The 16,344-nt window shown below is 35.4% G+C and overlaps 1 protein-coding gene across 1 annotated transcript in view; it reads left to right on the forward strand.

Moving 5' to 3' along the window:
- LOC140327097 (phospholipid-transporting ATPase IA) overlaps positions 1-16,344 on the forward strand; it is an 88,271-nt gene that overhangs the window by 57,791 nt on the left and 14,136 nt on the right. The window contains exons 21-25 of the mRNA XM_072406267.1: positions 3,813-3,887; positions 3,969-4,091; positions 9,574-9,652; positions 12,070-12,131; positions 12,895-12,951. Of these exons, the coding sequence (XP_072262368.1) occupies positions 3,813-3,887; positions 3,969-4,091; positions 9,574-9,652; positions 12,070-12,131; positions 12,895-12,951 (396 nt within the window). The remainder of the gene's footprint in view (positions 1-3,812; positions 3,888-3,968; positions 4,092-9,573; positions 9,653-12,069; positions 12,132-12,894; positions 12,952-16,344) is intronic.

The following is a 16,344-nucleotide window of genomic DNA, read 5'->3' on the forward strand; positions in this document are numbered from 1 at the left end:
GAGTGTCCCCAGAACAGTTCGCAGATGGCTGTACCAACCCCATAACTCTCCATAGTGGCAAAAGTTCCTGTTCATTCTGTGGGTGCTGGCTGCTAGGGATAACAAGGGGCAATCCTGCCATCAGCTAGCGGTTATGCAAACCCTGTTTGTAAAATCAACTTGATTGTTCTATTTGATGTGACATATTGCATTGATTTGATACCACATATTTTGAAGTTGTTTAGTTCACAATATTTAGGGTTTTTAGTTAGTGCACGTCTTTATTTTTTATAAGTTCATTTTTAATCTCATTTTACCATTTGCTTAATTTCCTGTTCGTCTTAAAAGAAACTTCATATAAAAAACGGTTGTTTTGTTCATTTTTGGCAACCAGTAGATGGGGCTGTAGACTCATGTAAAGTATCTAACCCTAAAATGTCAGTTTGTACATGAGAACAACACCATCTACTGGTGTGACCCAAGTAAAAACCAAGATTATTTTTTCTGTAAAAAAAAAAAAAAAAAAAAAACTTGGTATGTATATACACATATGTATGTGTGTGTATGTATATACACACGTGATATATAATTTGATCTCTAGCTCTGTGCGTACCACTTAAAAAAGCAACAAAGCTCCGTCAAGAAGCTTTGTGTATGTCTATGACCAATGAATAGTAAAGTGGTTACCCAAGTTAACTCTGTGATGCATTTCATTCACACTGCTTTAAAAAAAACTCAAACGTCTTTTTGCCCAAGTTTACACCGACAAGACAGACCAAATCTGGTGAAATAGAATAAAGCAACTTTGTTTGATAGAATTTTGCTAGTAAATCATTTCTCGTTCTCTGTATTTTATTAAAAGTCAGCTCCGAGACCATTTAACAATTTTTCTTTTTTGGCTTTTGGTTGTAAATGATTTTTCACTGTCGTTTTGGAGGCATAATGAAAACAGATTTAATGTAATTCTGAGGCATTTTGATGATTTCCCAGATAGGCCTTTTCTGCCAAGTAAAACAAGCTTAGCAGATGTTGAAAGGGCCATTGCTAGGACTGTGAAGGCCAGAAGCCTATCAAGGAATGTGTTGAGCAGAGACAACTTCTTGTTTTGAATGTCTCCTTTGAGCTGGTCTTTGTGCTGAGCAGGCGTGGGAGCAGGGACTTATTGACTATTTGTTAGCTGCTGTTTAATATGCAGAAATGCTGCATTGGTAAAGTGGGTCTTGCAAGGCTACCTCCACTCCCCTCTTGTGCCTGGAAAATGAAATAAAAGCACCAAAAACCTCCCAATGACAACAGGAATTAAAGAATACCATGGACTTATGTGACCATTTCACAGCAGCAAGCTACAAATGTGTGCTAGCTGAAAATGTCAAAGTGATTGCTAATATAAATAACACAAATACAGTTTTCTCCCTTACTAAGATCCTGCTGCTAAAGTGGTGTTCTATAGTTTTGTGTTATTTATATGAAGTATTGCACTAGTGAACATATTCTAAAGGGCTTTATTTATAAAACCGAGAACCAAGCATTCCCTCCAACATTTTCCTAGATTTTTAAGCTCTTCTGGGCAGAGTCCTCTTCTCCTGTGTCACTGTCTATATCTGTCTGTCATTTGCAACCCCAATTTAATGTACAGCACTGCATAATATATTGATGCTCCATAAATCATGTTTAATAATAATAATATTAACCGTAGGAATCAATTACTGCCATTGAAACTCACGAATCTGGACGATTCACGGGAGGGAATGTTTGGGCTCTAATTATAAAACAGGAAATCAGACATTCCCTCCTAGTAAAAAGGTGTATCTAAATTAAAGACACCAAATTGTAGTATTTTACTTTTATTAACGTTTTACCCTTTGTTTTACCCAATACTGCCAGTAATGCATTTCCTTCCCAACTGGAATTATTAATAATGAAAGGTTGGGAAACACTGGTTTAGAGCATCAGGCCCTGGGTGATGAAGATAGTGTTTTTACAACATATGAATGTTAATTTATTTACTACAAAAAGTCATAATGCAATCACAAGGCATCAAGTGTTGAGGTGTACATGGACTTAAAAACATTTAAGGGCAAGATCTACAGCAAATCTGTATGTAGCATTTTATTAAAGGTTTCAAAGCCATTTTTAGAAATTTGATAGTTGAATTTAACATAAAAATATATTGTGCAGGGTTAAATCTTAAAATTTTCCTACAGTCTGACCTAAAGCAAAATTACCAATTTAAATATTAAAAAAACTAGTGCAGCTGGGACATCCAGTAAGTAAATAACCGTTTATGTCTGTTCAGGTGCGTTTTGATTCTCTGTGTAAACAAGAAGCCTATGTGATCTACAACTGTTTTCCACAAATTAAAGCGTACCTAAACTCAGAAATTTCACTTTACTTAAAAGGGTGGACAACCTTTTATGTAAAGTAAAAGTTCTGTTTGTTTTTTTAAGTGCAATGCGCAGAAGGAGCATTTTCGTGAAAAGGGAAAAACAAATGCTAGTTTTTTTTCAACCTACGTCACCCGATCTCGCACCTGTGTTGGGTGACATAGGAAGTAGAACCTGAAAAAAGAGGCGAAGAGCATGGCGCGCCGGCTTAGAGACGACTACCAGGACGTCGCGGGACCCCAATTGAAGACACCTCCAGACCGATCGACTGCGCTGCGGTATTGAAGGTGTTTTTTTTTTTTTTTTCGTTTTTTTTTTCCAGTTTACTTCCTCTTTAAAATTCCCACACAAGTACATTACAATATAGGGAAATTTTGAAAATTCACAAGTCCTGAACACCAAGCAATGCCTGCAGAAATATTTTTCTTACTTTGTCGCTTTGTCACTAAAAATTTTTTGTAAATTTATATAGCTAGTTTCAGAATCGTCTCCCAGGATCTTTGTGAAGTGTGTCTTTTCCAGGGACTGCAGATTCTTGCAAATTCTGCTCTAAACCCAGTAACAGCCTTGGCCTCAGAAACAGTTCTTATGGAAGGCAGCCCGTGTATATATTGATAAATGGTGAATTTGTAGCAATTCATCCTTTCCTAATGTGGCTAAATGAAGCATTCAGTGTAACAGAGGCTAAGCCATTGTTTCTAAAATTCATTTGTAGTGCATGTCATGCACTTTTTGTGTCTCCTAGGGGAAGCACCCCCTTCCCTTGTTTCTTTAATCCTTTCATTGCTGGCTAGGCTTTTGGCTTGTTTGCTAAATGCTTTTAGTAAATTGCTGCATCTAATCTTCAGACAAATTGCCTATTATAAACAGATTTCCGATCAACTCAGGATGTCAATTTTGTTTAGGTAGAATTTTTTTCGATTTACATTAAAAATGTATTTTTATTTTTTAGAGAATTTGTGTCACAAAGCAGAGTTACTGTGAGAATTCGCCAGCCTCCCAAAGTTTTACTTGCAGGAGATGCTAGTCAAAAAGGGCCCCCGAACTTGAGTAGTTTGGGATTTAATTTTTTCTATCAGAGGCTTCCCACTTTGCAGCTCTGTGATCCACCAATCACAGCAAAGCTAATAATTACAAGTATTGTCACCATTCTTTATTCTATCATGCGTTACAAAATCACTGATGAATGTATTTTGGCATATAAAAGGGTTCGGCAATTATCTTTCACCTGTTAGCTTTTCTTGCTGGAGCTGCACAACACAATGGTATATCTTCTTGTATTGTATTCATGATGTATTAAGGCACAATACACATTTATCATATTTGCATGGGGGTTCAGTGCCATAAAGTCTCTCAATGTGTAGTTTGTGTAATTTTCTGTGCAAAAAAAAATAACTTTTTTCTTATTTTATTTTATTCAACTGATAATTTGTGTTTTTTTGTTTCCAGATCTGGTTTGCTTTTATGAATGGTTTTTCGGGACAGATCCTCTTTGAAAGATGGTGCATTGGTTTGTACAATGTGGTAGGTCACCTTCTCTAATATCTTTACCTGTTTGTGTATAGACATGTACTTTCATATAGTTACATTTCTGTTTTTTCACAGATGTTCACTGCCCTTCCCCCTCTGACTCTTGGAATATTTGAAAGGTCTTGTCGCAAGGAGAACATGCTAAAGTACCCAGAATTATACAAGACATCCCAAAAAGCATTAGATTTCAATACTAAGGTAAGCAATGCTTTCCACAAAGGAGAAATAACTGATCTTTTAATTTGAAAAAAAAAAAAAAAGTTATTGTAACTTTTTGTGCATTATACTGTAATCTCAAACACTTGTCAACAATTAATTTTAAAACCGCTTCCTATCTAATGGAATTTAGGAGATTTGCTTGTAATCAAAATGAGAAATAAAAAAAAAAAATATTTCTTTTAAACAGTTTATTATTCTATAGTTTATTAGTTTAGCGTAATCTGTAATGCCTTCTTCCGTTTCTCCTACTAATATTAAAAATAACCCAGCATTTTTGCGACAATATCACTAAAAGAAAGTCTTGTTCTAAAAACATTAAAAATATATATGGATTACATCATCTATATACTTTGCCAAATAAGCCCATGCTAGGAATGTAAAAAATGGTTGGCAGTTATTGCATTGAAGGACTTGTAAGCTGCTTTATATAAAAATTTGCAGATTTGATATTGACACATATAGACATTGACACATTCGATATACGGTAGATACATCCCACTAATGATTTACACAGTGCAGCTGTCTAATATCAAAAGCTTCTTCTTATAACAGCTTAGTACATACAACATTGATGCAGTGGAAGTGGGGCAAAATACATAGTCAGAACTAGTTCTGTTGGGGCCGTGGGTTGGTGTGCGGGGCTCAGTAGTGTTTGCTTCCTCTGCTCTCTCTGTTGATTCAATCTAAGACCTGATTACTGAAGCAAGCAATACTGAAGTCAGTGACAGCCTGCTGCCCAAATTTACATTCTTGTCATGTGCCCTTAAAAATCTGCTGTTTTGTACCATGGGTGACACTGGGTTAAATCTAAAGATTAGATTAATTGAGTGGAAACCTGACTTGCTCACACAAATGTGTCTTTTCACCACTTACTGCAGTCACTTCCACTTGTTTGTACTGTAAAATATTTTGCCCATGACAATATAAAGTTGTCTTTTCTAAACACTTGTCTTTTTGGGTGTCATGCCTTATATGTTTGTCATTTTCTGCAGTAATGGATTATCAGCTACTGTGGAAAATTGTCTAAACAACAATGAGGAGGGAAGCGTGCTAGAATGTAGCACAGCCTTCATATTTTTTTCAGCTTCCTAGGAGGGAAAAAAATCCTTTACAACATGTTTCACATCTCAGACATAAAAAAGGGAATTAAATGGAATTTAAACAAATTCAGAGTGATGATTTCATGGTTAGCATTTAGAAAGTAAAAGACTTGTGTAGAACAATTTACCGTGAACGCAAATCCTGTATACTGTGTTCAAAAAGTACAAAAACATCCCTCGGCTTCTAATTTCTTGCTTCATGTCCTCCTCTTTTCTTTTTTTTTTTTTTTTTTTTTTTTTTTTTTGTCATGCTGACAATGTCTTCCTCATACATTTAATACTAGTTCCATTAAGTATAATCAAAATGTGTTCATTTATTTTTATTCACACATTTAAAGGGTCATTTTTGGCTTTCTTTTCTATTTTCTTTTTCTTAAATAAGAATGAGAACTTTATTTCAATATTGTACTTATTTTTTTTTTTTCATGCTATTACATAATTTGGCATGCACAGATATGCTGATTATGCCTCTAGTGGATGTAGACTTGTGTTGAGCTGAATGCATTTGACATTTCATCAGAACTGTTGAAATAAAAAAGCAAGCCACACCGAGAGTTTATCATTTCTAATTAGTTTGGAAAGTCTGATAGACTAAAAGTAGCTGTAAAGCGCTACTAGTATGCAACACTAGTTAGCAGGAAGGCTTCAATGCATATGTCACACGTACATATGGCTTTTTGCCTGTACTTATATATTTACTAATTACAAAAAATCAATTTAAAGGATGAACACTGAATTAAAATATTTCCCATTGACACAGATATAATTAAAAAAAAATAAAAAGTATACATTTCTTCAGGAATGGGAAGAAAATGAATGTCAGATGGGACCAAGGTTTGATTTAGTTTGGCCCCTACCACAGTCATAGAAGCACACTGTAGAATTGGTATTAGAAAGCAGCCAGTTGGAGGAATTCTTGGTAATATTAGAAACAATGATATTCAGCAACCAACTGTTCTAAAATGGGAAATGTTTTCTCAGTTTAAATTAATCTGTATTTTTAGTCATTCACTACATCCACAGACCACCTGACAGTAGTGTTTGAGTCCATTTGATAGTGACAAATGGTTATGCAAAGGACTGGTAAAGCAATGTGTAGAAGAGACATGACTTACTGTATACATAGCATGTCTGCTCAGTACTTCAATGATTAGTTTTCAGATTTGGCAACAAGATTTGGCACGTCTTTTCTGTCTTGGCCTTTAATTTTGTATATTGGTAATATTATAAGAGAACCCTTAACAAAATAATATAGATACTACAGGCTCCGGGTGTAGGTGATTTGCGAGCAGTAAACAGGAGATTGGGTTTTAAATTTAAGAGAGTCAAAATGTTACAGTTGTCACCAAATCAGGAAGTAGAAATGACACCTGTCTAGGAAAAAAACTTCCTCACTTTTTGAAGAGCTTTCCATTTGCTTTCTCTTGTAACACCCAAACACAAAATGAAGGTAAAAGTCTATAAAACAAACACCAAGAAAAGAAAACATTTAATGACCCAATTTTCTTTCTTTCCTTTTCTTTCTTTCTGTTTCCTAGTCTTCTGATCTCCAGATACTCTAATTACTTTCTTACATACCATTTTGGGTATTTACTGCTCATGTCCCCCCAGTGTTATGATTTGTCTAGGTGATGGCCTTTCCTCTTTGTGAATACAAGCTTACTGTTTCTATTCACGCTTGACGTTCATACTTTCTACGGATGTTTCTATCTTGTTCTGTATTTGTTTCCTATTTTTGTATACTTTGAAAACTCCTAATAAAATGATCTTAATGGACAACAATTAATTATTTGGGAGTTACATGTATGGTATAGATATAAATCATTAATGTCAAAAGTTAAAGTATTTCGGACAACGCCTTTGGGTTAACAATCATAGATTAAAGAAGAAAAACAAGAAAGATGGGTTTTTTTGCTGATTATATTCAAAATATGTTACATGCACAAAACAAAGCAAGTAATCACCTAATAACAAATTAATAGCACTAAACTAATAACACAATATAGAGAATGCACGACCCCCTTCGCATTTTCAAGCATGCAAAGTTAGAGCGGGTCTCATCTGTTACTAGACATGCACTTCTGGTTTATGAGATGAGGAAGGATTAAGTAAATAAACAGGATATGTTTGGTATGACCTTAGTGGTGAAGTCCTTAAGTCTTTTTTCCAACGTGTTTCGCCATAAAGGCTTCCTCAGGGGAGCTTGAGACATAAATTTGAGGCTACAGAGGATTGTGCCGTATTCAAAGTACCTGACCAAAGCATAAATACCACCAGAATGAAGTGCATATTTCATTTGGTGCTAGATTGTGTATATTAAAGGTTCTTCTATGTGGGAAAGGAACTCATTGGATGTTGTTATTCTTCAATTTGATGGATGGTTTTTTAAAAGTTAAGTCAGTATCAAAAAAATCCTAATGAGTCAGTTATTTTAGTGACTAAACAAGATTAGCACTGGTACAATCTTGATTGGTGATGAGGAGGGCTCGCATTACTGACTGGAGTCAGAGTAGGCAGCGTATTTGTGCCTTTAAGGTATTTTGAATATAATCAACCCAAAAACCACTCTTTCTTGTTTCCCCTCTTTGATCTTAATGAAAAACATTTTCATATCAACTCTATTTATTTAAACTAAATCCCCCAAAGGTTTCAGGGCTAAATATTCTTCACGTTTGGTAAGGCAATTCAACAAATGTTTTATAGGGTAATAGTGGAGTGTAATAATGTTCCTTCATTTTAGGTTTATAGTGCCCATAATTGTGAGAACAAGAAATTAATTTTAATAAATAACTTGTGCTTATTATTCATTTTAGTGCTTTATTTCCTCTACATTGTTCACTAAAAACACAGTACCGTAATTTATTGTCTTAGCTGTCTCTTATTGTCATAAAATAAATGAGCTTGGATATTACTATAGGCTAGACTTTAAGTGTTCGGAGCATTCAGCATTTGTATTATATTGCTTTTCTTGGCTTTCCCATCTCAGAACCTTCTAGCACAAAACACTTGGTCTTGCTGGGGAGGAAAAAAGAGGAGAAAAACTATTTTATGTCAATGTGATTTGAGACTCACAGCTTGACAAATGGGGAATAATGCAATTAATCAAAAATACAGCAAACCGCTTTGCGATCCTCAAACTGTTTTTACTGGACCGAGTTTTGAAATTTCATATTCCACCTCCTTTTCACGATCATTATTTGTATTAAAGCTTGAATAGGTTGGGGAATAGACGCATTTCATTTCTAGTGTGAGGTATTTGAGATGCTTGTTATGGAAAGAAGGGTGAAAGGTTAAAAGGGCCCCACAGGGGTGACCGGATTAGTATGTGACTTGTATCAGTCAGGAGAAAGGGAGGGAAGCAGCTCATTTATCTTGCACCCACCTGTGCTGCTTGTCATAGAAAATGTGGAGGTAACCATGCAGTAAGTTAGCTACACGAACATATACAGCCACAGGGACATCTGCCAAGGATGGGGGTAATAGGTCCTTAGCGTTAAATGAGATCAGCGCTAATGCACATCGAAAATCTGAATGACTTGCTCAATCAACATTCAATGGCCTGGGAGTAATGTGATTTTTTTCTTATTAATGTTTAACCCTGTGTGGTCCAGTTCTCTCTCACCAGAAAAGACAGAAAAAAACAGTAGTTATCATTTGACAGAAGTCAAATTACTTTATATTACTTTGCAAACCTGTTTGTATTTTAGTTTTTGTTTTGTTTGTTCTAGAGGGGTGTATCTTTAAAGTGTGTCTGGTTGTGGTGACTGGAATAGTATAGGTTGTTTATTTTTCAGTATTTTAGTTTTTTTTTAATTGTATGTCTTTTTTCTAGATGAATGCTATGTAGTGAGCATTTCCTAGTTCACTGGACCATAACAAGCACCTATGTCATAATAAGCACTCATGGTGCTTGTTATGGGTAAAGGGGGCGCTGCCTATTAAGTTATGAACCGTGAGCCGTTTTAAAAATTGAATAATAAACCCAATTGCTTGGGCCTGAGGAAATGTTTATATTTATACAGAAAAACAGGGAGGAGAAGATTTAATAAAAGTTCTTATCTTAGGGAAAATATGGGAAAGTTTTGCATCCTGTTCTTTGTTCCACTATTTTGTATGAGCATCACACATGCACATCCACACATCTTAGCTAAATGACCGTTTTCTAATGTCAATGCTTTTTGTTTGTTGGGTTTTTATTTGTGCTGGTGCCTCTGTAAAGAAACATTGTTCCTTTGCTTGTGTTGTAATAGGACTTCAGGCTGGTGCCCTGACAGTCACACTTGCTGCACACAGATAAAGATAGGTTGATGGCTCACCAACTCCTCTCCTTACAAATGAATCTCTTTACTCTGTTCCCCTAGGTTTTCTGGGTTCATTGCCTGAATGGTCTTTTCCACAGTGTTATCCTGTTTTGGTTCCCTTTGAAAGCCCTGCAGCATGGTAAGAAACATTCTGTATGCATTGCTAATGAGTGACACAGAGGACGTGTTGGGTTCTCATGTTTACTGGGTTTGTTTTCTTTCTAAATAGTGTATATATGACCACATTTATGTTTAATAATCACACATAAACAGCATGACTGATAATACATATAATTGAAGAATAGTTTTTATGTCCAAGCTAAATAACATAGATCAAAAAAGACCAAAATGTTATGCAAGCAAAGACCTCCCAAAAATCCACCTCCAGCTGAATAAAGTCCAGTATAGCTTTTATTAAGTTTGAGTACACTTGCCAAAATGTATTGTATAGATTACCAAATGCATATTAGAAAATGCAATAAATTGCACTTAAGAACAGCAAGTAATTATAGCATTCTGCCATGCATTAAAAGTATACCAGTGCCTTGCAGTGTGCAATATATATGGGTCCAAGATGGTAAAGGTGTGGCAATTTCTGAGCCACAGGGCCCATCAATGTAATTGCAATGTTATGTGTTGTATTAACATGCATTATGTGGCTTCATAACATGTAACCCAAAAGTTAGTTGTGCATTCCAGTGTGCTGCATTTTCCCCAATGCAGCTGGGACACTGCAGTGGACATTTACCACAATGCAGTAGTGTAAGTGGACTCCATGGGTTTATCCACTAAATTTACACATCACCAAGTCCTAATATGTAGGGGTTTTGAGCTAATAAATGCTAATGCAGAAGAAAAAACTACTCCATACCAAAGTAATTTGGTTATTTGTTGGTATTGTAATATTTGAAGTAAATTTATAAATACGGAAAAACAAATATAGGAAGGACACCTATTTTTTATCCCCATTATGTAAAAACAATAAATCCAAATAGGTACTTAGCTTTTTAAAACCCAGACTGTGTGTAAAAATGTTTCTACATATTAAGAAGGAGGCAAAAGAAATGTGCGAATACATCTAAGAGAAATGGCTGTGTGTTTTGTGGCAATATGCTTAGTTTAACCTACAGACTGACATCTCATTTGTTATGCATTTGGTTTTCAGAATCTGGACACAATTTTTCTTTTCACATTTACTTGACATATTTGGCAGATTTATAACGTTTGCTGTAAGGCCTGGCTGTGTATGTAGATCAGGATTGTTTCTTGTAACTGTAGCAAGGAGCCATTTGATGCCAGCCCCATTGAGTGTGACCACATAGTTACAAATGTGATGTTTAAATGTGCCTAATTTATTTGCGTAAACCACATAAATCGTAGGAACCTCCTATTACCCAGTGTTTTTAAGTGCTACGTTTAAGGTTGAAGCAGCTGATTCATATTTGGCATGAACTATGCCTGCCCAGAAACGAATGTTTTGGCTGTAGATCAGTCCGCAGTCTAAATACTGCCGCAGTGTTTTTTTTCCTGAAGGGAGCCTTCTGCCAGGGTGCTGCACCACACATACATTTTTATTCTTTTCCCACCTGCAGCTGGCTGGGTTCACATCTCACTGATGGGTTGCAAAGGGTATGTGTGTATAATGCTTTAAATACAGTCAGTGCTCTGTTTGGAGTATAAAGTCATTTAATGCTAAGGTTGCACTCAAGTCTTAGACCTGTGCTATTATGGCAACTTATAAAACCAACTGCAACACCATTCTAGTGAACATAATACACAACAACACACATGGGCTGCATTAGAATAAGAAAAGAAAACTGCAGTTCCATAAAAATCTGTGTTGTGGTGCACCTACAACTTTTAAAAAAGAATGGTCTGTCTTAGAAAACATTACCATGAAAAATATTGCGTGCTGGGCAAGTTTCTGTATAAGCTCTAAATTGAGCTATCTGTATCAAAAAAGTAGTTCACAGTCACATGACAACTGGTAAAATAGTTAACCAATTATATGTATACTGATTATTTGGCAAATGAAAAAGTTTACACAGGCAGATAAAAGTTTAAAGCTTAAGTTTAATCTGATAATATTTGCCCTACCTGGTCCTTTCCAAATAAATAAAACATTTCTTTATCCTTGCATTCCTGATTTTGTGCTGGTGATATCAATGAGTCTCTGCAATGTAGACAGACAATGACCATTAGGAGAAGCTAGCAGGGTGCTGTACATATCTTTCTGAAAGCTTTGGTAACACCCACATGTGTCTAAAACTGCAATGCAAAACTGTTGAGCACAAAATGTTGGACAACATGGAAATGCACTGCCTTTGTTTTTAACTTGTGCAGATATAATACTTTCTTTTCTCTTCTTCATTGACTTTCTATCTTTATTGTTTTTTGTTTTTTAACCCAAAGCTACTGGAAATATCAAAGATAAATGTTTTTCATTACTAGAAATGTGAATGCTGTTGACTAATAAAGTTTTTTGTTAAATTAAAACGTTTACATTTATGTTGGCTTTATTTATATTGAACATCATTTTTTTGTTGTTTTTTACAGCTAATGTATTTGCAAACGGAAAAACCTCAGACTATCTTTTACTTGGGAATATTGTTTATACTGTAAGTTCACAATCTGGAATGCATTTTCTTTAGTGAACTCCTGTAGATAATTTACATTATCTGCCAAACTATGCCGGTACAGGTTTGCTTTGCTCTTATGTCTAGATATTCCTTCTTTTAGTGCAGTAATCCATATCAACCAACCCAAATTACCCCTGCTGCAGAAATATTTAGAAATATGTTTTTAATGAAACCTGTATCTGGTGTGTTATGCATTATTGGATAGCAATGAGAGTTAGTGGTTAGTATAGAGTACTAACTAATAAAAAAAAAAGAGAAATGAAAAATGAACTGAGATTTCTATACACCAGTGATTATAAGTTGTTGTTTTGTTTGTACGTGCAACCAGATGGGCTCATGTGCTCAAAATCACAACTAATACCTTATTTTTAAATTTTTTTCTCATTTTTATGACTCATGGAGCAATGGATGTTACTCGATAGTATTTAGTGGTGTATAAGAGTAACAGTGTTGGATAACCCCACTGAATTTACACTGAAAGGTTGGATGCAAACATGCATAGTCAGTTTTTAGCTGTTTATAAAAAAGGCAGCTATCAGGAATATATAAATTGTGTAGTAATATTCATTTATGTAATACTGTTCAAGGTATTAGCCCTATAATACCTTGATAGGGTTTACTGAAGCGCTAAAATAGCACTATGATTAGAGTGAATCGAGCATTCCTATCTGTCCTGATATTTACTGAGGGAACCAGTAAAACTGTGAAATAACACTTTTATAACTCTGTATTTTCTTTTTAGTTTGTGGTGATAACCGTTTGTCTGAAAGCAGGACTAGAAACATCACATTGGACAATGGTAAGGAAAAGTCACAAGAAAATAAAATTTCTAGCAACAAATTCCTTTTTCCTATATTAATTATGTTTGTGTGTAACAAAATAATAGTGATGGTTGTTTTAAAAATGTTTATTATAGTTTATTAGTTTTTTTATACATCATACATAGGTTACATTTTAAACAGACCCTGCCACCAAAGCATTCATTTTAACAAAAATCTTCCTAAAAGAATATATTTATAAAATCCAATATTATCTATATGTTATATACTAGAAATTTGGGCCCAATAACCCAATAATTTTCTATGATAGATGCAAAAGGCACAGGGATACTATCCATATTTAGGGGAAGACTAGAATAATCAGTCTAATGCATACACGTGGGAGTCCACAAAGCTCACACATGGCTGTATGACATATTTTGACCCATAAGGTGGGCACTAGGAGGTATGCTGGGTTTAGCAGACCCCAGCGCAACAGGCCTACAGAGAAATAAAAAAATCTTCTCAGATTCTGATCTGGTATGGCCTTTCCATAGAGTCCAATAGATTCTTAGCAAAGTGGCTCCAGTGCCATACTGTCATGACATAGTCAGCTCCAAGGACATATCAAACTTCCCAAACACCAGTCTATCCAGTCAACACATTGGCCAAGTATGGTACAAATTTGGTATATTGGTGCCCGGTAGAAAAGATTAGCGGGAGGCAGCAGCACCTTTCTGGAAATATGTGGTCACACCACCATGCCCAGGCCACACCGCACAGGTTTTTTAACCCTTTGCTTAAACCAAAACAGTTTTTAGATATACCTTACAAATATTTCATGTTTTATTGTGATTTGCATTAGATAAAATGTAGGAAAAATCTTTAACAGAAAAAATAAATAATAAAATGTATTTTCATTAGAATAGTTGGAGAAAACCTGAACCCTTACCGGCTTTTATTTGCTGTCACTGTTACAGATCTTACTGAACGTCCTGTTCGGTAAAACCATTATTTTTGGAAAATTGAGGGAGATGTTTCCAATGGACTCTTGGGAAAAAAATACAGTGGTTCTAATCCTTCATTACATTGTCCAGATATATAATGAAAGGATTTGGGTGATCATAATTTTTAAGCCTTAAAAGTTAATACACAATTCATGTCACTTTATAAATTGTAAAAGGAGCGTTGTGATATAGCTGTCTAAGGTAAGAAAGTCATACAGACCATTGTAACAATTAAACATGGAGGTCTTTCATTTGAAGAGACTGCATAGAAAGCCCAGGTTTTTGTTAATACAGTTTCATACACCACCTAAACTGGTATCAACTTGATAGAAACATTTAATTCTCTTGTGGCTTTGGGTTTTCCAGACTTCTTTCTAAGAGTTAACAGCTTGTGTTATAGCTGCTACAGAGGACAGCAACTTCAGCTACAATTTTACATGTGTCAATGTTAGCAAATCTGCAAAGAGGAGACTTATCCACTATTCAGCTTCTCTTCACTATAGAAATGATCACAACAGTGCTTGTAAGAAAGCTATTTCTAAAATGTTGAAATAACTGGAGGATTAATGAAGACTGAAATAAGGTCTTTTGGACTAGTGAATGATTATTTTTTTGCATATGTGTATGAGTATTTTACACCAGCTGTCAAAGTAGGAAGCATAATGGCCTCTACCTCTTTTTCAAGTTTCAGTCAGCACCTTAGTTTGCACGATGTAACCAAAAAGCCTGCCGTATAATTGTGTAGTACCCAGTATGCAATCCTCCTACAAAAAGGGTTAAGGACTTTCTGATGTATGTTTGAGTATCCCAAAATAAACAATGATTTCTTCATTCCTCCATACAGCATGAATGATTTACACCAAATTGGACCAGCTATAGAAGTTGTATATACAGTAGACTTTATTGCTGATGGACAAATCTGTGTTGCAAATTGACCACTCGCTGAAAATTCTTTAGTGACCTGATCTACATATGTATGGGCAGCTGGAGAGTAAAATGATTGCACTTGCTGTAATTTTTGACAGTTTGCTGAATATCTTTTTATTCCAAGGGCGGCAGCTACGTTTCCAGCTGTTCTTTCCTTAAATCAATATCATGTTTAACCAAATCACATTAGCCATATCAAGTAGGGGTTTGAAGTCAGGTCCTTTGTGCTAATAAGGCGGAGGCAGACCAGCATTTTCCCATGTTTCAGCTAATCCACAGGGATGTCTCCACATTTCTTCATGTCATAAAGTGTAATAGAGAACATGTAATGCTTTGTAAGTTCATGGTACATGCTGAGTGTTCACTCTGCTGGAACGCAAATATTTTATACTAGAATCAGATTCAGCAACCATTCCAAGTTTCCAGACAGTAAATTGGGAAGGGTGATTCCTTTTCTTTTAACACATGCATGAACATTGTTAAAACTTAGTTTTCAGGAATATTTTCCATCAATGAATATCCAGTAATGCATTTCACATATACATGGCCCTGAAACTGGAAACTTAAGAAAAGAGTGTGAACCATGTCAGAAGTAAAAAAAGAACACCTTACCTTTACTTGCCCTTTTTCTGCCTTCTGCTTACATCAACCAGGCCTGAGATTGGATGATCTAGCCTGCGGTAGATGAGGAAAATAAGAGTGCCATTTTCACTGAGCAGGCGTGAGATCGGCAAATTTTTTTTTTTTTACCAATTGAAGTAAAAGCTCCTGTGCATGCCCAACGCACATCACTACAGTCACACATGTGTCTTGTTACCAGCTCACTTTACCACATGCTTGTAGATGATGTTAAGTTCAGATAGATGTTTGAACGGAGGAAAACTGATAATTGCATTGCATAAGGGGATAAACTTTTTGAGCTGGTTCAGACCTGTCTCGGATTTGTTAGACCTTCATTTTCTGTTAAGCTGCCACAGGGGGAAGCTACTTGTGTCTCCCCCAAAGGTTCACTGACATGAGGAAGCGGTAACCACAACACAATTTCATGGCCAGTCTGCACATAGCCTTTAGGCTATCTGAATAGCAAAATAATACATCTTGTAACATGGTTTTTTTCTGTATACCACATATTATATTTAAAGCCAGAAAGTAAAAAAGAAGGAAAACAAGGTGGTTTTTATTGACACCATTTTCACCTTTCCTTGTTAATCTTGGCTTTTTCAATGACAATCGTTCTTAATCATTTATGAATTGTCAGGAAATCCTCAACTCTTTAGCAGAACAGAGCTCAGCTCTGTTCTGCTTTTAGAAGTTAACCTTGACGTTATCCACAGGCATGTGTTAAATTGCGTGTATAACAATTAACCACTGATTTCTTTCCTTGAAGGATTAGAGGAGTTGTATTTTTTTTTTTTAGGAATTTCTGCCTAGAATTAAAACTAATAAAAGAACCCAAGGATAACAGACAGTGAATTTATCTGCAACCAGATGGTAAAGACA

The sequence above is a fragment of the Pyxicephalus adspersus genome, chromosome 3 (genome assembly GCF_032062135.1).
Source record: "Pyxicephalus adspersus chromosome 3, UCB_Pads_2.0, whole genome shotgun sequence".
Lineage (NCBI taxonomy): Eukaryota > Metazoa > Chordata > Amphibia > Anura > Pyxicephalidae > Pyxicephalus > Pyxicephalus adspersus.